The sequence below is a fragment of the Plectropomus leopardus genome, chromosome 22 (assembly GCF_008729295.1).
Source record: "Plectropomus leopardus isolate mb chromosome 22, YSFRI_Pleo_2.0, whole genome shotgun sequence".
NCBI lineage: Eukaryota > Metazoa > Chordata > Actinopteri > Perciformes > Serranidae > Plectropomus > Plectropomus leopardus.
In genome coordinates this window covers 12,587,446-12,613,396 of record NC_056484.1, presented here as the reverse complement: position 1 = coordinate 12,613,396, position 25,951 = coordinate 12,587,446, and the positions used below count along the sequence as shown (strand labels likewise).

General features: G+C 39.4%; 2 protein-coding genes across 4 annotated transcripts; one reads left to right on the top strand and one right to left on the bottom strand.

Annotated features, from left to right (window-relative positions):
• Positions 1 to 1,015: 1,015 nt before the first annotated feature.
• pphln1 (periphilin 1) lies at positions 1,016 to 22,279 on the bottom strand. 3 transcript variants are annotated; one of them, XM_042511633.1, is made up of 12 exons: positions 22,206 to 22,279; positions 21,568 to 21,620; positions 21,128 to 21,192; positions 20,547 to 20,765; positions 19,740 to 19,801; positions 18,235 to 18,354; positions 17,764 to 17,942; positions 17,472 to 17,558; positions 15,378 to 15,413; positions 14,458 to 14,513; positions 9,236 to 9,376; positions 1,016 to 1,802 (listed from the first exon to the last, which is right to left on the bottom strand). In XM_042511633.1, coding segments are annotated over exons 2-12 (1,239 nt in total). In that variant the 5' UTR covers positions 21,569 to 21,620; positions 22,206 to 22,279; the 3' UTR covers positions 1,016 to 1,529. The 3 variants fall into 3 exon arrangements, with proteins under 3 accessions (XP_042367567.1, XP_042367568.1, XP_042367569.1); XM_042511634.1 differs by lacking the exon at positions 15,378 to 15,413; XM_042511635.1 differs by lacking the exons at positions 15,378 to 15,413; positions 17,472 to 17,558.
• A 47-nt stretch (positions 22,280 to 22,326) lies between these two features.
• On the top strand, positions 22,327 to 24,867 carry zcrb1 (zinc finger CCHC-type and RNA binding motif 1). Its single transcript, XM_042511623.1, has 8 exons — positions 22,327 to 22,429; positions 22,581 to 22,683; positions 22,816 to 22,844; positions 23,325 to 23,436; positions 23,566 to 23,673; positions 23,846 to 23,955; positions 24,035 to 24,110; positions 24,291 to 24,867. The coding sequence occupies exons 2-8, from the start codon at positions 22,600 to 22,602 to the stop codon at positions 24,438 to 24,440; spliced, it is 669 nt and encodes a 222-aa protein (XP_042367557.1). The 5' UTR covers positions 22,327 to 22,429; positions 22,581 to 22,599; the 3' UTR covers positions 24,441 to 24,867.
• The last annotated feature ends 1,084 nt before the right edge of the window (positions 24,868 to 25,951 follow it).

Here is a 25,951-nt window from a genome sequence, read left to right as displayed (position 1 = left end):
ATAAAACTTGGGGAAAAAAACAAACAATAACAAATAACAAAAAAACACAATGGCCCTGAACGAAGTTGACATAAAACTAGTGTAGTTTGGCAGTATTTTGATTTTATATAAACTGAGCTGTTTTCATGTTTTGTAGAATGATGTGCAATGTTCATCATGCAGAGTTCAATGTCCCACACTTTTTTAGCAAAATTTAAAATACTTTTAGATTACTGAAAAAAGTGAACAATTTGAAAAGGCTCTTAATATCAGGGTTACCACACATTTTCATGAACAAAATTTCCAAACTCCAAACTATTCAACGACCTATACGTTTTTTGCCCCACTTGCACGGCACTTTTCAAATATGGCACATTCAAACATACTTGCAGTCAGCTGCTTTACGTCAAGGGCGAGGCAGAATGCAGGGTGGAAATCGAGAAACGTACATGATAGTAAACAACGCATCGACCCGTATTAGAGCTACGTTATGTTGAAAGCTTCTGTAAAAAGTGTCATTACACTGCCCTGTGTAATACTGTATATGCAACATTTTATCGAACAGTGGTTAACCTCATAGATTCAATTGTTCTTTATTTAAATTGTGCTTAATTTTGACTGTTTATTAGTGTTTTCTTACTATTAGACTTCAAACATTAGAAAATAAGTGTTTAGAAACATCCCTTGTGGAAATTAGGAATTCATTACTTGCATACAAACTTATTTATTGTATGAGTCTATATTGAACTAAAATACCAAAATACAGTATGCTGTTAAGTAAAGCAAAGTGATCCTTCAAATATTGTAGATTAATTTTATGATGTCAGCGGGATGTTTATGTAACTTTTTTTAATAAATAAAGAAAAAAGTTTACAGAAATCATTTTTAAAACCTTCAGAGAAACTTCAGTTTGAGCAAAGCTGTGTCTCACTGCCATCAATATAATCGAGCCCTGTGCAGACTTCCTGGAAGGGACAGAATATTGAGTTTGAAAGTCAAAATGAGACAACACAATGAAAGGGAAACCAAACTTGCATTTCAAGACAGTACAAATTTATACAAGAATGCAGAACTGTAAATTTAGCAGCACCCATTCATACATCAGACTGCTACAAAATAAACATTGACATAACTGAAAATACTACATAAACCAGTCTTTATCTGGCTTTTCTTTTGGAAAAGCTGGATCATGTTGCGGGACATTGACATCTGTTCCCAGCAACATATTTTTAACAATGAAACCCATGTTAAACATTTCAACTGTGATGTGAGACTTTAAATAAATCTTTTTTTGCCAAAACTTTACAGAAAAACAACTTAATATTTAAGAATTGACATCTTTAAACAGAGAACTTGAGGGTAAAAAAAATGTCCATTCATAACTAACACTGTTCAACAATGCAACACTGCATCCTCTCCGTGCTGGCTTCAGGCTGCTGTGCTGTAGAATCGGTTCAAGTCCAGCAATCCAAAATGTATCCGAGATATCCATCACGTTCAGCAGTCAATCCTACCACACTCAGTCTCACTTAGAGCAAATGGCTCATGTGTCAGTACGATGAGCTATGATTGACTCCCGTCTTTGAAAGTTTATGACCCGTCAGGGCCATTGACGGGGTGGTCGAGTCACAGACGGAAGGTTCTGGCTGCCGGGCAACTTCGTCCAGCTCGTTGATGAAGTGTTTGAGGTCCTCCAGGCAACGTTCGCGGATCTCCCCGAGGTTCTCCCTCAGGGGAACCTGCAGCTGCTTCTCCAGGTTGGGGTCTTTAGCCACAAGCATCTTTACCACCATGCCGAACGTCTCACAGTCCTGCCGGTACACCTGGAAGTGGACATGAATTTGAGTTAAAAAAAAAAGCAGATGTCTCCCCTTCTGTTCCTGACATATGACACTGAATAATGGCCAGAAAAGTGTTTTTCCAGTTGACGTTTCAGGTATAAAATGCCATCACATCATCAGATCCTTTCTGTGTGGAGTTTGCGTGTTCTCTCCGTGTCTGTGTGGATTCCCTCCAGGTGCTCCGGTGTCTCCCATAAAAAACATGCACGTTAAGTTAACACACCTGTCGGCGCTCCTGACCAAGGCGCTGGCAGAAGATTTACAATCAATCTCTGAGTGCTGCAAAAGGCTGCTCACTGCTCCACAGATGGGTTAAAAGCAGGGGACAATTTCGCTGCACAATGTACACGCGGCAGTAAAGAATTCTTCTTCTTCATAGTATTAGACATTTGTGAAAGTTTTTTTCACCAAAAGCATGTTTAGTAAGGTCAAAATAACCTGACGTTTGACCGCCAAAATCTACTTAGTTCATTCTTGAGTCCGTTTTCTGCTGCCATAAGTGCTAAATGTGAAGAAATTTCCTCAAGGCGTTCTTGAAATATGGTGTTCACAAGAATGAGACTGATGAACAACGCGAAAACATCATGCTTCTAGCTACAGCTATCACCGGTGCAGAGGCATAAAAACAGCAAAAGAAAAGAGAGATGAAAATTTGACTTCCATAACATTTACATCCTTTTGTATGTAGATTTAGGACTGAAGAGTGTCAACAGGCAGAGGTCAAAAAGGAGAAAAACTCCTAATTGAGGAGATGAAAAGTTGTTTCCTTCCTGCTCCACCTGGCACGTAGGTGTAAATATCCCAGCACCATTGAGCCTGAGCTGATCATTCAGGTGTCAACACACATCATGTGGTGTCAAAAGATAAACACTTCTCTTCTCAAGTTTAATAAGGGCCCTTTATATAGGAGAGGGTGGCCAAAGAAGCAATAAAAGCTCACTTTAGTGGTGTGTCAGAGGCTTATAACAGGTGTCAGAGGGACAATGAGGAAGAGGTGCTGGGATCTTGTTTGGGTGCTGCTATTTCACACCGAGCCTCGAATGTCTCATAAAACAATGGAAGGAGCCCTCTGCTTAAACATTAAGTGGTTCGATTTGCAAAATGCAAAAACAGACTTGTTTCAAACACGTGATCCTTCACATGAGCTGACAATGATATTCCAGAGGGGGGAAATATAAGTCACCTAAACTGATGGTTATACTTTAAATGTCAGAGTCCATTTTCTAAGAGAAGTAAAGACGTGCTGTGGATGGATTCCCACACACGTCTGGCCAGGGAGCATTGTTAAATCTCTCCCTCGTTTCCTGTCATTTCTACACTATTGCTATCAAATTATAGCCATGCAATGCTCCAAAAATGCACATCACACATGAGGACCTTTTTTTAATTGGAAAGTGTGATGCTCTCTTTCTCTATAAAAAGCAGCCGAGTCCAGACTGACGGACTTCACGGACACTCACAGCTCAATTTTTATGTGGGATGCTGCTCTCTTCGCTCTATGTCTCCATCTGTCCCTCCATTATTTCATCTTACTTCAGTCTCTTAGCCCCGTTTTGTCTTACCCTCCATCGCTAGGACCACTTTCCCCCTGGACAAAAAAACACAAACACCTGCTAACATCTGGCTTTTGTATTTAATGGGAGGAATGCAATCAGCATTCACTCCCAGGACAAATGTGTCTGCAGCTCCAGCTGCAATTATCAGTGATGGAAATATCACACCCAGATGGACCTGCTCATTTTTGCCCTTTTTCCAATACGATGCAATAAGACTCCGTCAGGAAATAACATCTGTCTCCATTCAAGCACAGCGCTTGAACATTGTTAAGAACTAGTCAGCACTGAGTTTAAAGGACTGAATAAGTAACTGGTATAAAAATGAAGTAATTGGCATAATATTTTCACTTGTCAACATGAAAGTCATTTTAATGGCTCTGGTTTACTGGCAATGGGAAAGGAGTTTATTGCTCATTTTTGGTAAGATCTCCTGCATTTAAAAACCTGCATATGCATGCAAATTTTGGTGGAAAAGGGTATCGGTCAGTTCTCTTCCCTGGCTAAGGCTACATTCACATTAATATGTGCTATGTTTATGCCTAGCACCCATTAAGTCTATAACTGGCAATTATTTTTCATTGTTGACGAATCTGTCTATTATTTTCTTAATTAATCTATTCGTTGTCAGAAAAAGGTCAAATTCCCAAATCCTAAAATGACGTCTTGTTTGTCCACAACCCAAAGTTATTCATTTTACCATCACAGAAGACAAAAGAAACCAGAAAATATTCACATTAAAGAAGCTGAAATCAGAGAACAGACTTTTTTCCTTGATTTTTTTTAAAAAACTGATTAATAAATGATCAGAGTTGTTGGCAATTAATTTAATATTTAACAACTAATTGATTAATTGTCATAGCTCTAGCATCCACAGTACTACGATTTTATGGAACCCCTAAAATGAACATTTTTGAAAACGTAATCCTCCCGAATTGCTTTTTAGTCTCGATGAGTGGGGACTGTAGCGATAATGCGAATACCAATTGCTCGTCCTTCCTGACAAATGTCGCCGTATTTAGTCGAAATGAATTGACTCAGTGATAGCTACTAATTAAGCTGTGCTGCAGGTGGGCACAGGGGAACTTCCAATGCACTGCATTACTGCACAGCTCTTACTTTAATTCAAATATATTGCACATATTTTTTCATGTTTTTATTATAATCCTCTTCTATATTTGTTCAATGTTTGCAATACTTGCTTTTATTAACATTTCCTGTCATCACGTTTATGTTATGCACCAATACACCAAATCACATTCCTTGTATGTGAAAACCTACTTGACATAAAGCATATTCTGATTTTCTGAGTTCTGTGCTGATTTGTGTGTTTACACATGAGCCTATGTCTCTGTGTGTGTGTGTGTGTGTGTGTGTGTGTGTAAAATTAGGCCAGGCAAGGGTAAGTCTCAGTCATTCACCGGATACCAACAGTGGCTCCTGTGCTGCGGGGCGTTTCAGACTGACTGAGTTATTTATAGCTTTTCACAATGTCCCTAGAACAGAGTCAGAGAGCACGGTTGCATTAAAGGAGAGATCACAAATAAAGATCTGCTGTCAGACAGAGTTTTCGTACGTGCAACAACAGATGAATTTCCACTGCATAAAAGCTATGATCAAATCATATGGTCAACAAAAACAGACTACAGCCTAAAACACAAACCAAACAAGACTATGTCCTGATGATATTATAAACCACAAGACTTCACTGGAGAGGATTTCAACCAGCGTCTTTCTTTATGCAACCATGATGAGGACTTTGAAATTCCTCTCATTTGACGTACAGCACTATCAGAATTTTGTGGGAAGCTATGAGTCCTCAGTTCTCCCTCATAGGGTGACCTGAATCTGTCAATTAGATAAATTAATTCACAAGAAACGTATGGTAAATAAGGATGCAAACAATATCAGGAAAGAGTGCTGACGTGAAATGAACACACTCTGGGCGTTTCTATAGGCCATTTACATTCCTCAAGTACAATAAATGATCAAGTGGAAGATGTTGCACAACAGTCAGCTATCCAATCTGGACGAAAAAGCAAATGTGCCACAGCCCTACGCTGAAATTAGTAACAGCGCATTGTCCTTTTAATCTTTAATCAACCTCCCATGCTTTCATTCAGCAGCTGTTAACTGATGACAGTGAATTTATTTATCAGCTTTTTTTGGAGGAAGTATCCAATCATGTGTGCTGACAACAACTTCTATGAATAAAGGGAAAAGTTGTTCCTAGATAACAATGTGCTGAAAATGTACTTCCTGCATTCAAACGCACTTCCTGAAATCCCTCCCTTGTTATCCAATCAGGAAGGAAAAAGGCAAGTTCTTGACTTTGGGTGGGGTCGGCCCAGATCTGTCTCTATAATCGTCTTTAAGTTTTATTTTCTATAGCCAGTTAAAACAGGATTTGTGGGTGAGCGTGTGAGTGTGCCTTGATTCAGAAAAGAGTGAAAGAGTCAGGGCCTCTGTCCAGTTCTGCCATCTTCGTACCTTAAAAAAAAAAAAGGCTGTAACTGTCTGGCTATCTGTCTTGTAGCTGAATATATTTAGATTCTTCAACAAATGAAATAAAACTCTCTTTGTATCACAGCCTGGACTGTGAGAGTTAAAACATAATACGCCTTATTGCTGCTCATGCCTTGTCACTCACTATAACCAGTTAGTCTGTACTGCGGCCAAAGTCAACTTTGACAATGAGAACGGGTTCAGGTTGAATTTCAGCAGACCACTTTCACTTAACTACACAAACACACAGTGAGGCACTGGTATAATGCGGCCCAGCACGACGTCTGGCCGATGATGGAAAGCTCGGCTTGTGATCTATGAAAAGTTGGAAAGACAGTTAGTGAGGAGCTACTGGACGGCAGTGTGTTTGCGTCCGTGTGTACAGAAGAGATGGCTAGACTAGATTGGGTGCAGAAAGCCAAACATCTGGCCAACACTTGTCAAGTGGCTAAACGAGTGCCTACTGCAACAGAAACACTGCTGTGACTTTGTTGTTTCAGACTGAAATAGGACGTCTTACTTAAGAGCTATGTGTTCTGGGCACGATGGGAAATGAATACCAGCCACCAGACAAGCGCTTATACATTTTCCAGTGGCTGGTTGGTTTGCCTGCAACACTGGCAATCCACCAACCATCATATGAAAGCAGTTTGATCAAGTTTTGATGAGTGTTTACAAAAGGTTTTAAAGGGTTAAAGAGTTTACCAACAAACAACAAGACAGACTTTCTGGACTGATTCTTTCCATTTCCATTTGTCTTTCCTTTTTTTCCCTAGCCTGAGAGTAAGAAAAGATGCTGGGCTTAATTTGACCAAACTTCAATTTCTGATCTTATTGTATGACAGAAACAAGACCCCAAAATCCAAAATATATATATTTCAATCTATTTTATCTATGTAGATTGTTTTGGTGTGTGCTGCAGAGAGTGTTGGAGATGTTCAGGATGACAGTGACGTTCACGTAACATAGTAAACAAGCCAAGTTAACGACATTGACGACGGATAAGAAAACATTTTTTTGCTGACAATAGATATCTTAAACCAGAGACTATATCGCATCATGTTGCTGTGAGTTGCAAATTCACCACCTTTAAACAGAAGGCAGAAAACAACATTATCTTGGAGCCTGAACGGGCAAAGCCTCTCTAACTCCAGGAGGCTGCCTCCCTCTCACTCAGGCACTCTGGTCTCAGTCTGCAGAAGCCTTTACCCGAGAGAGTGTGAAAGTGACGAGCGCTTACTCTACTGCTACATCGAGGGACGAAAAATGTCTGTAGAAGTACACTGACAAAAAAACAACACAAAACTAAACAAGAAAAATGACTGCTCAACTTGCAGAATCTCTGTCGACTGAGCGGTCCTCGACTCTCAGGGGACGGCTCTACTGTTGAGTTTTACAACTTTGAGCACCACAAACTGAGTGTCATCTAGTTAAGTTATTCTCGAGAGAAGGCAGATATCTCTACGGCCAATTCCAACGCCCTGCAACTCACACCAAAACAACCTAGATCGATAAATAGCACTAAAGATTAGAGAGAAAATATGTATTTTTTATTTTGGGGGTGATCTGTCCCTTTAACTCAAAATTACAACACAAGCAGGCCTTTCGTCACACACAGAGTGACGACTGCCAAGGCACAAACAACCTTCATGGCAAGTGATCTGGATGTCAAAAAAGCCAAAGAATGGGACAGGACTAGAAAAAAAAACTGATCATCATCCGTTCCTATAGTAAGTTCCAAAGAATGAGAAATCCTGGATAGAAAAGCTGAAACTTCATATCCCTGTAAAAATTAATTACACCGTTCACTCTGACTTTTTCATTTGAATCTGTCACTCTTTCCAGACCTTAATTTCATGTCTACATTTGAAGATTATGGCAAGAATTTGACAATAGAAACATAAAAAAACCCCATAAGATTACCCAACATAGGTCTCGGTAATCATTTTCCAAAATACGCACTGTATGAAAAGACTAGAAAACATGGAATAAAACTCGAACAATGGAGCTCAAATGAATGTGGGGAGACACAGATGGAGGAAAAAGAGACAGGCCATAAAACAGGCTAAAAGCTGCAGCGTCAGCAACACTGTTATTGCAGCCTATAGGCTCTGTGGCGCAGCTCAATGTGAGAGCGCAGTGTGTGCTCCAGGGCAGAGCTGGCTTGGGTTTAATGGTCCCAGTAAAGCAGCGGTAGTGCTCACTGGTGCAGGAATGGCCTTCATTAGATAACTGAGCAGAGCTGGAACCTCGAGCCTGAGGTGGTTTCAGCTCTGTTAAGTGGCCGACCTCCCGATTTATTGTAAGCGCAATCCATACCATGCCTTAGATTTACTTGTGTTTCTGCTTTCGTTTATGTGTTCCTATACTGTGAACATTATCCCAGTGTTCCCAAATCTGTGTGTGTGTGGGCCTCTAAAGATGAGTCAAACACTGGGGGAGAGTTTGAGCGGGATAATAATCTGGTGAAGAATATAATGAGCAGTGGTTGCAGTAATGCCAGTCAGGATGGAAGATTAACACCAAGAAAAAATTTGGCATCCAGCTACACTGACAGATAATTAACCATCATTCTGCAAGATATCTGGCTGGCAACAGTGAAAGTTGCTGGTGAATTTTAGGATGTACCCACTGCTATGATTGGTGGACAGAAAACTTAATTTCCTGCCTTTTTAGGAACATAATAGGTAGCTGTTCCAGTAATGCCCATCCAGTAAAATGATCCATGTGTTAGTCAGAGAGGCTGAGGCCACCACATGTACGGGATCATTTGCCAAGGGTACGGTACGTGTCATGTGTGCACCAAGTTGACATTTATAGAAAACTTCTACAAATTACACGTTGTAATGAGGGCTGTAAATTCAGCCTTTTTCCAGAAGGGGTAAATGAGAACTACTGGCACAAAATGTTCACTTTTAACTGCTTTTCTCTGAAATTATTACATTAATATCAATGCAGTAATGCAGAAATGGTATCTTTCCAAAACAGTGAAGCGTCCCCAATATCAGCTATTAGAGAGTATACAGAGAAATCTAAAAACACATTATATAGGCTGTGAACTGTGTGAAAAAACTGCTACATTTACACCAAGCGTTCACACCACTACAGTGTTTAGGAATCACTAAAACCTTTCAAAATGCTGTTGACCTCCTTTTAATTTAAAAACTCTGGAGCTGCATTTCAGTCTGGACAGGTGGAAACAGACTTTTGAAACCCATGACACAGACACCCAAGTTTGTAAAAAGAGATTAATTCTGAAATGGTGCTTAATGCTTGCGAGTGCAGATTTTCATTTTAAGGCGTTATTAGTGTGGGTGTGGCCTAAGATGCCAGAGATGGGATTAGTTGGACGGGTACCTTTTCTATCTCCTGAGCTTTGGCAGCGATGGCCAGGGCTCGTCGCTCTTGAAAGTTGTCTGGGGACGACTTTTGGCTCTCCTCCACGATTAGAGCTGCCAGTGGCTCCTCTTTGACTCCTTCTGAAAGAGGATTTTCCTCCTAAAAGATAGCAGAGAACAGGGTGAGTCATTACTCAAAGGAAAACTAAAAACAAAATGGTCATTTTAAAGCAACACCGACTGTCACAGCATGAGAGAAATTAAAGTTTTTAAATTGTTAAATGTATGGCAGACAACTACAGAAGTGACAAGTATAAAAACATTAATAAAAAAGCATATATTCCTACTGCCAAGATGACAGAAATGACTAATGCTACCAATTATACGATCCAAAGAGTAGGAAAGGATGTGAAAGGCATAGGTCAGCAACTTACAGTACAATGAAAAATACTCAGTGTAATGCTGTGACCTGACCTACTGACTGTTTAACTTTACAGGGAAGATGTGGTTGATGAGGCGTACCAAAGGATGAAGCTATACGGTAGCTCCTAAAGCTGAAAAGCCAGAGTATACTCTGTGGAAATCTTGTTACATCCACAACTAGTCCAGGAATTAGAGATTCAGAGGAAATAGATTACTAAAAAGCCATATATCATCTGCAATATTCATCACAACAGATGTGGATCTTTATTACATTCACTGTTCATTGCGTAGCAAATTAGGATTAAAGCCTTGCTCAACATTGCAGATATTTTTGTTGTAAATTGCAGAATTTGATATTTCAGCTGGTTTTTTATCTTGTGAATAGGAAATCTGGCCATGGAAGCCATGATGAGCCTTCTAATGGACACACTGGAAACTCTAGTACCCATAAGTATTACTGTGAGAGCCAAAAGAGAGCGCAAAGGGGAGAAATGAGGCCAACTTGGATCACTGCTCAATTTCTTTTGCTCATTTCCTGATACTATTAAGAGTTTGAAGGCCAGGGAGCAGAACTGCCCAGCCATGACTAAAGTCCAGTCATACATTAAGGGAAACAGGCCACGGACTAACTCATATTAAATCCCTAGATGAATGAGGAAAGAAACTACAGGGGATGGTACATCACAAAGCCGAGTGTGGTCTAAAATAAAAAGCATAACTCATAAAGCATCATCCAATTATTCCTCCCTCCAATTTTCTCCCCGAAGCTATGCTTGGGACAAGTCCAGTTTGTTGCTCGTGCATGTATGTTTGTCGGTGTTCAGCCTCAGTGAAAAAAATATCCCTGTCTGACTTTTTCACTTCAGCTCGCTGGGCAAAGCCCAAACTGGAAGAGATGTTCCTCCATCAGTATGAAGCTTGGCAGATATATTTTGTGCAAAATGAATTTTCATCAGCCAGGAGGTATGGGTAATCTCTTTTCAATGCAATAATAAAAATGAAAATTGTGAAAGGACCTGAAGTACTTGCCTGCTTGGTTTGGTGAACCATGAACTGACCTTTAAAGTTGGCACTGCTGTAGATTCAAAATCACTGTGTTTTATCTTCAGTTTGGGATGAGATATAATTTTATATCACAGATCGCACTCACAATAAGCCGACTGTGGTTAATTTCCATTAATTGGGGTATGTGAATTTTGTATCTAGCAGCAGACTTTACAAAAATAGACTGCTGGGATGGAAACCGAGGCAGTAACAGCACCAAACCGACGTCTGTGTCAAAGGAACAAACAGCAGGACTGGTTGGGTATGTGTGCGACCCACCACTAGGAGATAAAAACCATGAAACTCAAAGAAGAACAGCAAAGGAAATGTCGGCAAATTGGGGAGGCAATGAGGTCTGGGAGCTCTTTACTCTTCAAGCAGAGCGTGAGATCAACCCTAATATGATGCTAAAAGATCACTATTGCCAAGATATGTATTGTTTATTTATTATTATTATTTATTATTTAAGTACTGCCTGACGCGTACGTTATATGTTGAACTAGAGCCCAAAGATTTTATGTTACTCATCACAACCGTCACGCCTCTTTTGCTTCCAGAACTCTGACTAAACTAAAATCACCACACTGGGACAGCCCTGTGACAGCATTGTTCGGTTCTGTGTTTTAAAAAAAAAAGCGAAGGCGTAGTAATGAAACGGTTTGTTCCAGCCCTATTGCAGGTTCTGTGTAAAAAGGGCTAAATGTCTGTAGCAGATTAAATAGTTGTTGAGATTAGGTTTGCAGTGATATACCGGGTTTAAGGTATAGCGTGAAATGAGAGTTGATGTTATCATACTGTATATATTTGCTTATTGACGATATTTACAAAAATATACAACTGGACGGAGTATCTCACCTTTAGTTATGTTCGAAAGGGAGAGTTTTTACACATACATCTATTTAAAAAGCAGTTTCAAGTATTAATTATAGTGAAAAAACATTTGTTCAACCAAAATTAACCCTTCGGTTTTCATTCCTTTAAGGGTTAACCTGACCAATAATAACAAAAATTCTGTAATATTGTGAAACCGTGATATTTTCTGACACGGTTATATATTTAACTCAAAACTAAAAAAAAACATATTGGTCAGGGGAACATCAAAATCATCAGGATGTATCCTCTGGGAACCATGACTTAAATGTAAAAAAAAACTCGCTTACCGGCACTAAACTGCTAACAGGGCATAAAATATAATAGTTGTAAGACGTCCTTTTGAAATTCCAACAGGTTTGTGACCTATGTGATCCTTTGCCCTGCCTGCATCAACATTTCTCAGCGATTACCTTGGTTGGCAAAATGTTATCATTCTATAATAACAGGAACTTGATGCCTTGTTTAGGGATGAAACCTTCTGGTGACCTTTTCGATTACAGGACATGCTCTCCACCCACTATACCACCATGGCTCGCAGCCAGAGCCGGAGGTGCTCTTTAGACCCTCCACCCCCTCTTTGGTCTCCTCTGTCTGGGATGGCTCCAGAGAGCCTGCGTGTGTGTTTGTTGAATCCCCACAGCAGGCAGCGACCAGGGCCATAAGTGCAATCTTTACTGGGGGCACAGCACAGGCCTTTCATGTTGGCCAAGGTTACTGGTTTGTGCCCTCAGAACAGAAAAAAACAATGCACCACAGGCTAGATCAAACACAGTAAATAGCAGCAGTGTGTATGTGTGTGTAGAGGGGTTGGGCACTGAGCAAAACTTTCATCACAGCAGTTGATTGGGTGGTGGTGGGTGGTTCTTACAAAAATGCGCATGAGGAGGAGAATAAAGGACTATGTTTTTATGCTGTAACTTGTAATTTCTGGAGTATAAAGCAAGTGCATGGGTTTACAGAGATATCAAAGTGCCCACACAAAAGGACAACCTAGTGAAAATATATATAAAAAAATAATAGCAACATTCAAATTACCTCCAGTGTTTTCTGAAAAAGATCTAAGGGCTGCTAATGAGATAGATAATAAGCCTGCATGTATGTTAAAGCAGCATTTACAGATGCAGTTTTATGCGCTTTTTGATCAAAGTGAATTTTGCACATCATGACAATATTAGGCTGTTTGTCTAAAATGAAACACAGTCATTGACAATTAGAGCAGTAATGTTAACAAAAAAGGGTTTAAAGTTTTCAGCTCTGCCATCAAACTGCATGCCTCAAAGGTCTGTAGGATTTAGTGGCACGTAGTGGTATGTTTGCATATTGCAACCAACTTAAACTTCTCCCAGCCAAAAAATGCAAATGGTTCTGCCTAGAGCCAGTGTTTGCTTTGTCCAATGTGGAAACAACATGGCAGACTCCATACAAGAGGAGCTGCTCAGTAAGTACTCTAGATATAAACCTGAGGGTGGGCACTTCCACGATGACCGATCCCATTATCAGCTGGAACTGCTGTATGAGCGCGGTGCAAAGCGGCAGCAATGTGCTCACCAGTGGGATTAACACATGCACTGCATGTGTGGCCAAACCGGTTTACCAAAAATACCCCTTTTCCAAAAGCATGGAGCAGGTTCTTTTCTGGTTCCTGCACCTATCTGTGAACCATTCTGAGCATTTCGGCCCAAAATAAATTGGTATGGAACCTAAAGCATTTGTTCCTAGCTGGAACCAAAAAGTAGCATCTTTTCTTGTAAAGTGCAACTTGTGACGATATCAGTAGGTGTGTCATAATCTACAAGTTCAGAAGAGAGGATTGGGAAGGCAATCCCTGAAATGTTAAGTGAGAAATTGTTGGGAAAAAAGAACGTGCTTTGGGTCTCATTCATAGCTGGTCCACACTATCTAGAAAACAGAACAAAAACAACAAGGTACCAAGACTCCTGAACAAAAAACAGTTCAAGAACCAAATTCATTTGGTAGAAAAGGGGTCGAAGGTGAGATTAAAACACACACAGCGGTAGTGTGACTTAATTTTCTGCTCAGGATGCCATCACTCCACTATATCTTTACATACAAAGCTTTTCCTGTGATGCAAATCACAAATTTCGCACAAGCACAAGACCACTGCCCTGCTCCATCTGCCTGAGAGTCACAGCTACCAAACACAGTCAGTCAAACTCTCCAACAGAAAAAAAGCAAACGATTGTTCATTGTAGACAGTGTAAACACACCCCAATGAGTTCCACAGGGACTTCTCCTGGCTTTGCGGCTAAGATCCTGTGATAAAGCTGTGACTTGGGGCTACTGAGTTAGCCTCTTCACTTCTGGGTGGCCATCACCAGACGCACTGCACCTAATCACATCTGATTCTATTTACACTCCTCTGCATAGCTGGAGATGGATGATATCAGCAAAACAAGTTTTTTGTAAAACAAGCAGGCGATATACCAACTCCAAACAGTTTAAGAATTTCTTTTTTTAAAACAAGAGCACTTTAAGGATGCACGGCTCATACTTTCATCGACACTTGAGCCTTTCTCTCTACACCATTACAAGTTCTTGTGATTGAAGTCTGCTTACAGCACAGGTAAACAAAGTAAAGGCCCGATGGCTTTTATACTCTGCGTGAGGGCCACTTTAAAACCCATTAACATACTTCAATGGGACTAAACACTTATTAGAAGGATGGAATTTAAGAAGTTCCAGATGCATCCTGCTGTACAGTGACAAAGGCGTTGTCCACGATATATAGCAAATAAAACAGTTATTCTGGGACTGAATTCCTATTTTTATAATAGAAGATGAAAAGTGTATATCTTTGAAAAGAAGCAAAGGCTTGTGTGATGTTCTTGTTCGTTCATGTCAACTTTTAGTACAAAGAACACCAGTATTGCAGTTTGGTACCTTGTTTGAGGTTGCGCTGTGTGGGGAGCCTTCTCTTGACAGGCCAGGAATTTTGTCTGGAGAAATAAGAAAAGAAAAAAAAAATTGACAAAGTGAGACCTGAGTGAGGGGCAATATGATGTCAGAAAAAAAAGGGTTTGGAATAACAAAATGACAATCTAGAGAGCGCAAGGAGAAGAAATTCAATGGAAAAAGGACAATTAGTATGTCTGGAAAGTAAGGGAGTATGTGCTTTTAGTAACCATGGCTTTGCAAAGGTGCTGTTGTTTGCTCCCAGGATCCACACTGGTACCTGGGCTAGAACATCTGGAACAATCAAGAAATAGATGGTTCACATTTTTGCTCCAAACTCCAGTGGGTGAATTCGCTGTCACATACATTTCTCTCTTTTAGATTCCCACTCATTGGTCAGACACCACCTCCTCTCTCACTTCCAGCTTGTTCTAATGCCAACTTCTCTTTAGCACCATCCAAGCTTTTGTCACTGACCAATCACATCTACCAACAAACATGAAATCCGAGGACCTCGCTATGAAACGAAAACATTTCGGTGTGGAAGCTCGGCTTCAGGAATATCCATCAGACATCCTACACCCTCTCCCTCTTGGTCCACACACGACCCGGTGGCATCTTTATGAGGCCTGACAAAGTGGCAGACAGAGCGGAGAGGACGGCTGGCTGCTGGACACATTAGAAACACTCTGTCTCTCTCAGGTTACCCAGACTGGGAATAGGTTAAGTTTAACGATTGTAACCTTTGTATATTTCTGCAACAAATCCTCTGCATGTAATTTCATCCTAAAATCAATTAAAAGATATGGGTCAGAGACTAGACCATAATGTAGGAGCAGTGGAGAGCACCACTGCCAAAGTGCTTCTGATGTGACTCTTCTATCCTGTCTACAACAAACTGTACTTACCAGTCATCCTGCTCTGAGAATAAGTCTCTTCATACCCTGTAGGAAGACCAAACCGTAAGGTCACTGACTGTGTACATATAACTAGGCCCTCTTGTCTTACAGCAATCTAGCAAGCACACTCTCTGCCCTGATTCTTCCCCGTAAATGATTAATGATGTTACGTTCTGCTTTCAAGAGATCATGATCATGCATTTTCAATATTTTTAACGCATTACCGACAACAGTAGCAACACTATTTTGCCAAATAAAAATGATGACCAGTTGTCATTCTAATGCGACATTTTCACTGCATGGCTTGACTCACTTTTGGTACCAGGTCCTTTTCTCTATTTAGTTTTCCACTGCAGATAATACCCCCTTAGTGTAGGCGGGATTCTAAACTGACAACTCCAAATGTAACTGTTTTAAGATCAGCAACCAAACCAGAACGTCTGCACTTTGTCAATAGTACGGGGTAGTTTTGAGGGCTGCCGCATTTTAAAAATCTTGGTCTAGCGACAAAAAAAAAATGCCATCCCTACTGACGGTAGGGATGGCAGTTAGCAGTTTAGCCCTGCAAACTTGAATGGGATTAAATCATTCAGTCTTGTGGCTCTTTTAGACATTCTGATTGTTATCCGACTGAGTTGATCAAATCCTGATGGTGAAAGCAGTCATTTTGTATTTTAAAAAAAACTGTATTCACTGATTTACACGTGCCTTTCACAATGTCAGTCCATGGGAAAAGTTTTTTTGGGCCAATTGCATCTAATTATGGACTCGGAAGTTGTAATTCCACGGTTTGGCCAATATGTAAAAATTGGCCCCAAAGCACAGCGCTGTTTCCTGAGGGCTTGGATATGCTTGTGATGGAAGATTCAGCTGACTTGGAACTTTTATTGAGTTGTTACCAAATAAAGGTAACACGTGCTGTTTAAGCTATTGCTAATGGAAAACCAAAAAAGAGTGAGTTAAGATGAATAGAGCCATGCCATACCATGCAGTGGAAATGTAGCATAAGGTCCAATGAGCTCATTTTATGAATAAAAAGCCCCGATCACAATCGGAATTGAAAGGAGAGATGGTCAGCACTGAAGATGGTAGTAGACATACCACTGTACTACTTGGGGAAACAGGGAGCTCTGGAGGTTGAGATGAAAAAAACCCAAAAAACAACATGCAGAAAATAAAGGTTACATTAGCACTTGTACCTTTTACAGTCCAGTCAATCTAAGATTAATTGCTGACATGCTGGAAAAGTTGTGTAGTTTGTCAATAAGACATAACAGTGCATGTCCAGTGTCATTAACATGAATGATCAAATAAAATATAAAGATGATATGCAAACAGGCATTGAAAGAGGCTACTGTCTTAATTAGCATTTTGTCCCAGTGCCTTCATATAATTTAAGTGTCATACAACTTTGACTTGGACCGTAATGTGGACTGTTCCTACATAGTATCCTTATCAAATGTTATTTCCTTTGCACACCGCGTGATGCACACTGATCATACTTAAATTGATAATAATTTGAGACAGCATTAGAGTATCTTGCTTACTGAGTCTGAAATTATTTTTTAAACCTTACAGAGGACCTTACTATTTATCTCCAGACCCAGAAAATCAACTTTCATACATTTGCAGATGAGTGTAGGAACCACAGAGTGCTAATGTACCTTCACAACAAGTAGAAGAGATGCTTTATATCAAAGGAACCCGCTACAGCAAAACACTGCTGGGTACTAGTTAAGAAACAAAATTCATGATGCAAATTCAGACCTGGGTGACATAATTTCAGTGTCAAATGTGACACCTGTTTATTGTGGTTAGAATTCTTTAGGGCCAATATTTTTTATTTTTAATTAGATTCTATAAGTTAAAATATATACAATTTATTATACTTTGCGGGTTTAAACTTAATATACGAGCAAATATAAGCCACTGATTCATTCTGTCCTCCACCCTTGCATCCTTCTCTGAAGGAGGGGAAGCCACAACAATTCTTCCTAACATTTTTTCTGAGATGACAAGGTTGCAAGGAGACGTGTGAGGAAGAACAACACCATGCCACTGTCACCCAAGTCTAAGCTTGTTCACATGGCTCAATGTACAGACCCAAAGTTTCATGTCCACTCTGTTGAGGAAAGAGCGCCCCCCAAAGGTGTTCAGAAACACCTGTGTGACCCTCTGGACCGTCCACACCTGAAAAGTCAGCCAGATTAACAGTCATGGATAAGACAGTGAAATACTTAAGTACAATTAAGGGTTCTTGACTATGACTTTGTATTTTGGGGTTGATTTTCTTATCAAAGCAAGAAATTTCTATAACGCCAGGATGGACATTAAAGGGTTTTAAATGAGCTCCATTCTGGATCAGAGTAAAGGAAACTCTCAGGGTTCTACCTACTCTTGCCTTGCTGTGAGGGGAACGGCAGGCTTTTGGCTCTGTCCGGTGAGTAGCCTCTGCTGCTGACGCTGGAGCCAGAGCGACTGTGAGGCGAGCGAGCCACCTCTCGGCGCACAGGAGAGCGCTCTCTGAGTGGAGGGAATGGGGCTGCCTTTCTCCTGAAGTGGTCTCTGTCCTCCCTGGTAAAGCAGAGGGAATGTGTGAGACGCCATAATTTGAATAGCCCATACATCTTTTGTGTGGTATGAATCCCAGTTTAGACAAAACTACCTTTAGTTTCAAACTAAGAGCTGCCACAAGTGTTTCAGAGAATTTAAACACAGTTAGGTGTACAGGTCCTTTTTTTTCTACCAACACAGCACAACACTGCCATCTAGAGGCCTAAATATATGCAGATATTTATTCTGACCATACACACTTTCTCTGGCTGCAGCATTAATGGCTACAATGAGTGAGTGAGTGAGTGAGTACCCTCTGTCCAGGTTGAGGATGGCTTGCACTAGTGTGTCTTCCCCGCTCTCTGGGAGGGATCTGGGTGCTGGATAGATGCCTTGATTTCGCACGTTATGAGGAGGTGGTGGAGCACGGGCGCTGTGTGAATAAATGCACACAAATGTGTCATCAGTTGCAGATACATACTGTGCAACAGGGCAACAAATACCAAAGTGTTTAACTTCACTCAAACAACTTTAAAGTAGCGCGATTATATATTAAGGGTTTTAGGTTGCCACACTGGGATGTAAACCCTTACATCTTATGGCAATTGTATTTGTAGCATTTTGAAGCATGTACTTCTTCCATATGCAAAATTAGATGAAGAATCTTGAGAGCTGGGAAACTCACCATACCCAAGTATGGTTATAATTCTACACTCACATATTAACATGTAGAGCTGGATGACAGATAAAATCAAATATCAAGTTATTTTTGATGAAATACATCAATAACGATATTGCAAGTATATTGTAGGCTTCAGTATTGGTGCTTTCACCAAAAAAGAAAGCAAAACAAAAAAAACACACCCTTTTTTTTTATAAAAAGTTATCAGTAATGTGAATATAATGACTCAGTGGGTAAAGGCAAGTAAATGAACAGCTAACAGTCTGGTAAGTTCAGAAACCTGTATGAATTAACCAGGGCTCCTAGACATTTTACCAATAAATTTTCAAAACTTTTCTATAACTTTCCAGAACATTTAACCTAATTTCTATGACATTATGTAGCTTTAAATGGGCAGACCTACATGCTGATCTAGCCATGCATTATTAAACACACACTTCCCACTTCTCTTTCCACATCAGCAAACTGCTAGCACTTAATAACTTTGCTCGCTCATTAGACATTACCTCCACCAACCATGTCTCAACCGACCTCTGACCTCTACTCACCAAACTCCTTAATCAACAGGCTGCAACTGACCTCAGTGGCCTTTCCCAACTCAAAATGGTTCTCTGGAGTAAAACCCAGCATTCCCCTGTCTGTCTGCTGAGGGTTTAATCAAATCAGTATCATTTCTCTGCCTTTCTGTTCTGTTTAATGGGAGCTCTATACTGCGATGCATTTCAAAGACTGGCCCTCTAGCAATTTTCAGTGTTGATACTATTGAAGGGATTTAACAAAAGACTGCAGAGCATCTAATGTCATGCTAATCTGTCTTATCTTATTTCACCTCTTTGTTGTTTTATCCGGCTGCGTGAACTTCAATCAAAATATTACCTCAAATTAGTTTTGGCACTGTTAAACAGCACAGGTGGGACATGAAAACCTCATCAATGTCCTCAATGACTGGGAAGCAAGAGCGTTTCCGACCACGCAAATGCACCAGTTAAAGCGTTTTTCTACACTCCAGCAAACCTATATAAAAATATTTACAAAATGATGCTAGTCTTCTCATACTTCTCCAAAAAGTATGACCTGGTAGCCAAGTTTTGTTTTTTTGGGAGAGAAAAAAAACAAAAGACAAACATGCAGCTTACCTAAACTCCAAAGGCCTTCCTGTGTGTGGGTCTTCCCTGGGTCCTCTGTAAGGATAGTCCTCCTATACAACAAATATATTGTAAAAAAGGTCAAATCCATTAAACTGACATTTTCTGGCCTTTTTTCTGAAATGATTTGTCCTAAAATACAGATTTTATCAAACTTAGTTATGAACAATCAGTGTGAAACTACACACAGTGCAACATTTTTTGATTTTAAAATGTGTGAATACTTTCAACACACCGAAAATTGCCACAGATCGGTTTGAAAAAGTTTCAACTTGAACCTTCAGCTATGGCACCCTCAGTTGGCCAAATATGAGAGTGCATATCAACAATTATGATATTCAGGCGCAATATGTCTGCAACATGTTTGGGCCCTTGGTGTCAGTCAGTCTGATGCATGTAGTAGTAATAACAGTATTGTTAATAAAAGGATACATGCAAAACTAACCACACAGATATAAGAATATTTGTCACAATGCAGCCTATTAAAATCCTTTATCAATGTAACTCAAAAATTACTTTGTAAAGTGGCAGCTGCTAATATTTCTGACTTTCAAAACTGTTTGTCCCATATTTAATTGGGAAAGAATGTTTCCATTTCTGTCTTGCTTTGTCTTCCATCTCAATCTACTTTGCTTCTTATTTTCTTAAATAAGAAATTTTAATTTATTTTGTTTGTGACTTTCATTCAGAGTTAAAGCATAAATATATTTTATCTGAGCTTCACACATTTTTACAACATCTAATATAATTTGTTCACATGTATGTAACAATGTCAATTGATGACATTTATGTTCTCACCCTTCTTGAAGGTGGGACAGCTCTGCGTTCAGCAGGGAAATGAATGTTGTCACCGTGGTAGCCCCTCTGATCTTCATGATAATTTCGTGTTGGACCTCCTCCATTTGGGAAAAAGCGTGGACCTCCTTCATATTCGTAGCCGCCGCGGCCGTAGTCCTCTTCCGGCCTGCCAAAGGGGCCCCTCCTCTCCACTGCGCCAGCTGCTCGTGGGTATGGACCCTATCAGGATGGGTACATTTTTAAGATTTTACATTTGCAGCTTTTTATTTATTTTATATTATTATTGTTGTTGTTGGTGGAATCTTGCTTTGTAAAATTTCTACTTAAAAACTGTATGTGTGCTGAAATAACTCATGGCTTATGGCAACCTGGCTAAGGTCTTCTTCACTTGATGTAGAAATAAATCTCAACTGAGCGAGCTGTGGTATACTTGATCAGCGCCAGTTTGTACAATGTATTATCTGAATTACGTGGTTTGCGATATTTCATCCCTCTTTCACTACAAGCTTAATGGAAGACAAATAAGTATTCCTATTTCTTTTTTAAGTAAGTGAAGAATTGAAGTCATGTTGAACACTCACCGGTCTCTCTGTTATAAAGCGTTCATCATAAACCTCTCGTATACTCCTGTCTCTCCTGTATGTCACTGCAAAAGGCAAACAGTGAGAGATGATTTATGCAATCTACATGTGATCATACAATGTTGGTTCCACATATATTCCCTATATTTATTTTGATGGGACTGGACAGCGGTTTCCTCATGAGAAAGCATTTTGGTTTTGGCCTCAGTCAGGTGCTTGCAGTAACACAGCTCTTGCAAAAACACTCTTACAGTTTATAAAAGTCTCTGAATATTGGCCCAATAGTTGCATGTGCCAGTCTGAAGATCTTGTGAAATATGATCATGTTTAATAAAATTTCAGGGGTATTGATAATAATAATATTCCTTTTGATGTTTACTCATGTTCTTGTTACACCAAACAGTGTTAAGCAAACGTTGATACGACTGTTTGTCACTTACTTTTCAAGAACCTCTGTGAATCAGGGTGATTTAAAGAAAATCTTCGACACAATCTGTAAAAAGATTTCAAAAAACAAACAGTGTTAAGACTCCAACTTAAGAGAAGTCACCGTGCATCTATTCAGTATACCATCTTCATAATTAAGCCTATACATGCTAAATACAAATCAGATGTCTTCATTAGTTATGTAGATATATTACAAACGCTCTGTGTTGCATATTTTACTAAATAAGAAAAGACAAGGAGCAATGTTTGACCAAGATGTGATCCTGCAATTGAGCCGGCTGAAGCTTCTTTCTGCAAGACAGACTGACGAATAAACATAACTAGCATGATAGCAGCTAACCGATAAGTTACAAACAGCATTTCAACATATTCTGTGACTAAGCGTGTGCTCTTTCCTATTATAGTTACACGTAAAACAGACAGCTAGCGTTGCTAACTAACTAGCCCATATATAAACTGCAAAGATCCGCACGTTTTACTAAACCTGAGAGCGAGTTAACTGACATAAAGCGAGACACAAAAATCACGTGTAAGAATATACGGCGAATTATAGCATCTTTTAGATATACACGTGTTAATTACCCCACTATAAAAGTCATTTATTACACACACATTAGCAAAACAATCTCACCTTCCTTAACCGTTTAGCTAGCCTAGCCTCTCCCGGTAGCTAGCGACCATAGCTACATGGTTTACGGCTATTTTATTGGACGAGGAATAAGAATACGTCATCAACTTGCGACGTCAGGATATGGCGTTTATTTTTGTATGCTAAAAGTTAGCTGCATATAAATATACAAAATTCTGGTATTTTCAATAAGTTAAAATATAATTCAACCGTTGGAGGCTGTGTTGGTAAGTCATGTAGTTCATGTAACGTTACTCAACTACTTGTACTAACGTTAACATGTATGACGGCATATGAATCGTACACTTACCAAGCTAGCTATGTAGCTGGTTGTGCATCAAACAATGATGTTTGGCTTTTTTATTTTTTATCTTTCAGTGTGTCATATGCGTCCAGTATGAGTGGGGGTTTGGCACCAAGCAAAAGCACTGTGTATGTGTCCAACCTGCCATTCTCTCTGACCAACAATGACCTACACAAGGTTAGTTTCTAATTGTTTGCACTTATAAGTGTTAAAAAAAGTAATGGCAATGATGTATTTGTTTGGCAAAAATACAATTCTCTACATATAAGCATCTTCTACACTGATACAGGTCACTTTGTCTCATTTCAGCTATTCACCAAATATGGAAAGGTTGTGAAGTAAGTCATTGCTTTGTCATATTTTTTTTGTTTTTGTTTATTTCTTACCTAAATGAAACCAAACAAAGCAGTGAAGGCTTTGCCCCACAACAGTCACTTAAAGGCGCATAATGTTCAAACAGTTATTACACATTTTTAGCACCCCAATAATGTAATAATTTACTGAAAGTGAAATCACGCCTAACAGTGTGAAATAAAAAATTTGTACTTACCTTGATTGAGAATGAACGATCTTATTAAATATAATATATATCACAATATAATATAAATATATCTCATTAAATAGTCATGCACTTTTGACTGGATAATAAAAAAGGGACTTGTTCCATCTGTGAGATGTGCACTGTGTGTATATGTGCCGTCATTTTTTAATATAAATCAGTTTATGTGCAAATATTAATACATTTTGAGCCATTTATACATTATGAAAAATGTATTAGATTATTGGGTAGCTATTAATAACTGACGTGTTAATTTCAGGGTCACAATTGTAAAAGATAAAGACACTCGCCAGAGTAAAGGGGTGGCGTTTGTTCTGTTCCTGGACAGAGAATCAGCTCATAACTGTGCAAGAGCAGTGAACAACAAACAGGTGAGTCATTGTGAACATTGAGAACATTAACATGCTTCAGTCACTGAGCATAAGATGCTTTCTCTTTGTCAGTGATGTTTCTTTAATGGATATTCACTTGTCAGAGTAACAAATGTGTTTGTCTCCCAGTTGTTTGGCAGAACAGTGAAAGCGAGCATTGCTATAGACAACGGGCGAGCAACAGAGTTCATAAGAAGACGGAACTACACAGACAAGAGTAGATGTTACGAATGTGGGGTCCGTGCATATTTACTTTTTTTGTCCCGTGAGATCATCAGATTTTATCCAATTATGACTTCAAGTATAATATTTTTTCTGCACCAGAAACGTGTAGAAAATAACCCCACAGAGAGTGGTCTGATTTTGTGTATGTGTGATTTTTTATTTTTTTCAAAACAAAACATCACAGGACACAGGTCATCTGAGCTATGCGTGCCCCAAAAACATTCTGGGAGAGAGGGAACCTCCAAAGAAGAAAGAAAAGAAAAAGAAGAACAGGCCTCAACAACCTGAGCATGTGTACGTATTTTATAGCTGTGAGATATTGTGGAATAGACTGTACTTCTTTTATTTAATCCTTACATATTTTCCCTTACAGTGAAGAAGAAGAAGAAAGTGAAGAAGAAGGAGAGGACCCAAAATTAGACAGTCTGAGCCAAGCCATAGCTTTTCAGGTAAGTGTAGATTAAGGAAACCAAACACACCTCCACCTAAACTGCAACAATAAGAGGGGAGGGCCAGTAGCTAATATGAACATGAATCGTTTGAGGATGCAGCTATGGGAACTGGAAAAACTTTCTGCATTTAAAACAAACAGCGGTGTCATGTTTCTTCTGTCTTTTGTGTCCCTCCAGCAAGCCTGTATTGACGAAGAGGAGACGCAGAGGAAACAGACCCGTTTGTCTCAAGGGGACGGTGCTCAGGCGTCAACATCCTCGGACTCTAAGAAACCAAGGATTAAAAAAAGCGCATACTTCAGTGATGAGGAGGAGCTTAGTGACTAATATACACAGTTTGGACCTAATTTTTTTTGTGAAATAATGCTTTATTTTTGTAAGCAGTATTGCGTTATTGTGGGGATATTAAACATGCTTTCATGTACAGTGATAAAGTTTGATTTTTTTTGTACATAGAACCATGACATTTTTGTGTTTCTAGACATACTGTGTAGTTTCTCTTTGGTTGATTGTGTGTTTGTTTTTTTTATGTCAATAAATATACATTGTTTCTTGATGATATACTTAATATCAATTATTGGATGCTCTATTGTTCAATGCAGAATCAGATAAAGAGTGTGAAAGAAATACAAGGTTATGTAAAGTTGCAGTTGATGCTGAAATATCTTTTTTTAATCATTGATCAATTTACTGGTTGGATTACTATTTTTTAAAACGTATGACTTAATTTCATAGCCGTGCATTTAAGGGGGGCGCAGGGGAGATGTCCTGCTCAATATTGTGCAATTGTCCCCATCAATAAAAAAAACTATGTATATATTTTAGTATTTATTTTGACAAAGTTAGCACATTTCCTCCTTATAATGATGCAAAAGGGCACAATTGTGCAGAAAAATTCACCAGAATGCAGGTAATTAATTATCTGACCCTGAGAATTTCCTGAGGGGGGACCCAGTGCTGAAACGAGACATATATGCATGCCAAATTTTGTTTAAAAAAAGCCGGAAGTGGTGAAAAAATGTGTTTTAGAAGCATATTTTTGTCTGACCAACCACCACAATAAAAATATAAAATTGACCATTAATTTGAAACATAACATATAATAAAAAAAACCAAACATCGTTTTACCTTTTGATGACTTACCAAAAAAGGAATAAAGGATCACCTCTGGAACTGCAGTGGTCTATATTTCTGTCTGTGGACAGTAGGTTGTGTAGATCATAAATATTGCAACATCAAAAATGAAGCATTTGAGGTTTGCCTGTGGTACAATTTCATCATCGGTTCATAACTGAGATACAGTTGGATGTCCTTGATATGCCAGCATTTGGGGAAACCCCCACTGTCTAGCTCCCAGGCCCATCCTTTGAAAACCAGCATGATAGATGAGAGTCACGGTGCGGTGTTTCGTTTTGAAACGTTGTTTTGATGCTCGCTTGCGTCAGCACACAAATAAACCAAGGGATTCCCCGATGTTTAATGCGCTTGTGATCTTAACAGCAGCGGCTTTTCTGCAGTCTGCGTGTCAAATGTAAAGATACAAGGGTGTGAGAGGATTCCCGGCACAATGAGCTGATATGAGCCGTTAACTCATTGCTCTGGACGCAACATTAGCGACTATGGCTTTTGTTGCATTTAAAGTGCATTCGGAAATTAGAAAGCGATAGGACTTAGGAACAGGAGGGTGGATGAGGAAGAAACCTGCAAAGGCAGAGATATTTCTCTTAGATGCGACGACTAATCGTAAAAGCGTGAATGAAATCAACACTGTGCTATGGCCCTATATAGATCTGACAATCATTGATGCTATAAAATATGCTCTTGTTTGGTTTTAGTTT

Excerpts from the sequence above, each read along its gene's own strand:
- pphln1 (XM_042511633.1), bottom strand. Across the intron at positions 20,766-21,127 it reads GCTTTATAACAGAGAGACCG|GGTCCATACCCACGAGCAGC; the intron begins GTGAGTGTTCAA and ends CCATCCTGATAG. Across the intron at positions 1,803-9,235 it reads AAGCTCAGGAGATAGAAAAG|GTGTACCGGCAGGACTGTGA; the intron begins GTACCCGTCCAA and ends GTCCACTTCCAG.
- zcrb1 (XM_042511623.1), top strand. The coding sequence starts at position 22,600 with ATGAGTGGGGGTTTGGCACCAAGCAAAAGCACTGTGTATGTGTCCAAC. Across the intron at positions 22,684-22,815 it reads CCAACAATGACCTACACAAG|CTATTCACCAAATATGGAAA; the intron begins GTTAGTTTCTAA and ends GTCTCATTTCAG. Across the intron at positions 23,956-24,034 it reads CCTCAACAACCTGAGCATGT|TGAAGAAGAAGAAGAAAGTG; the intron begins GTACGTATTTTA and ends TTTCCCTTACAG.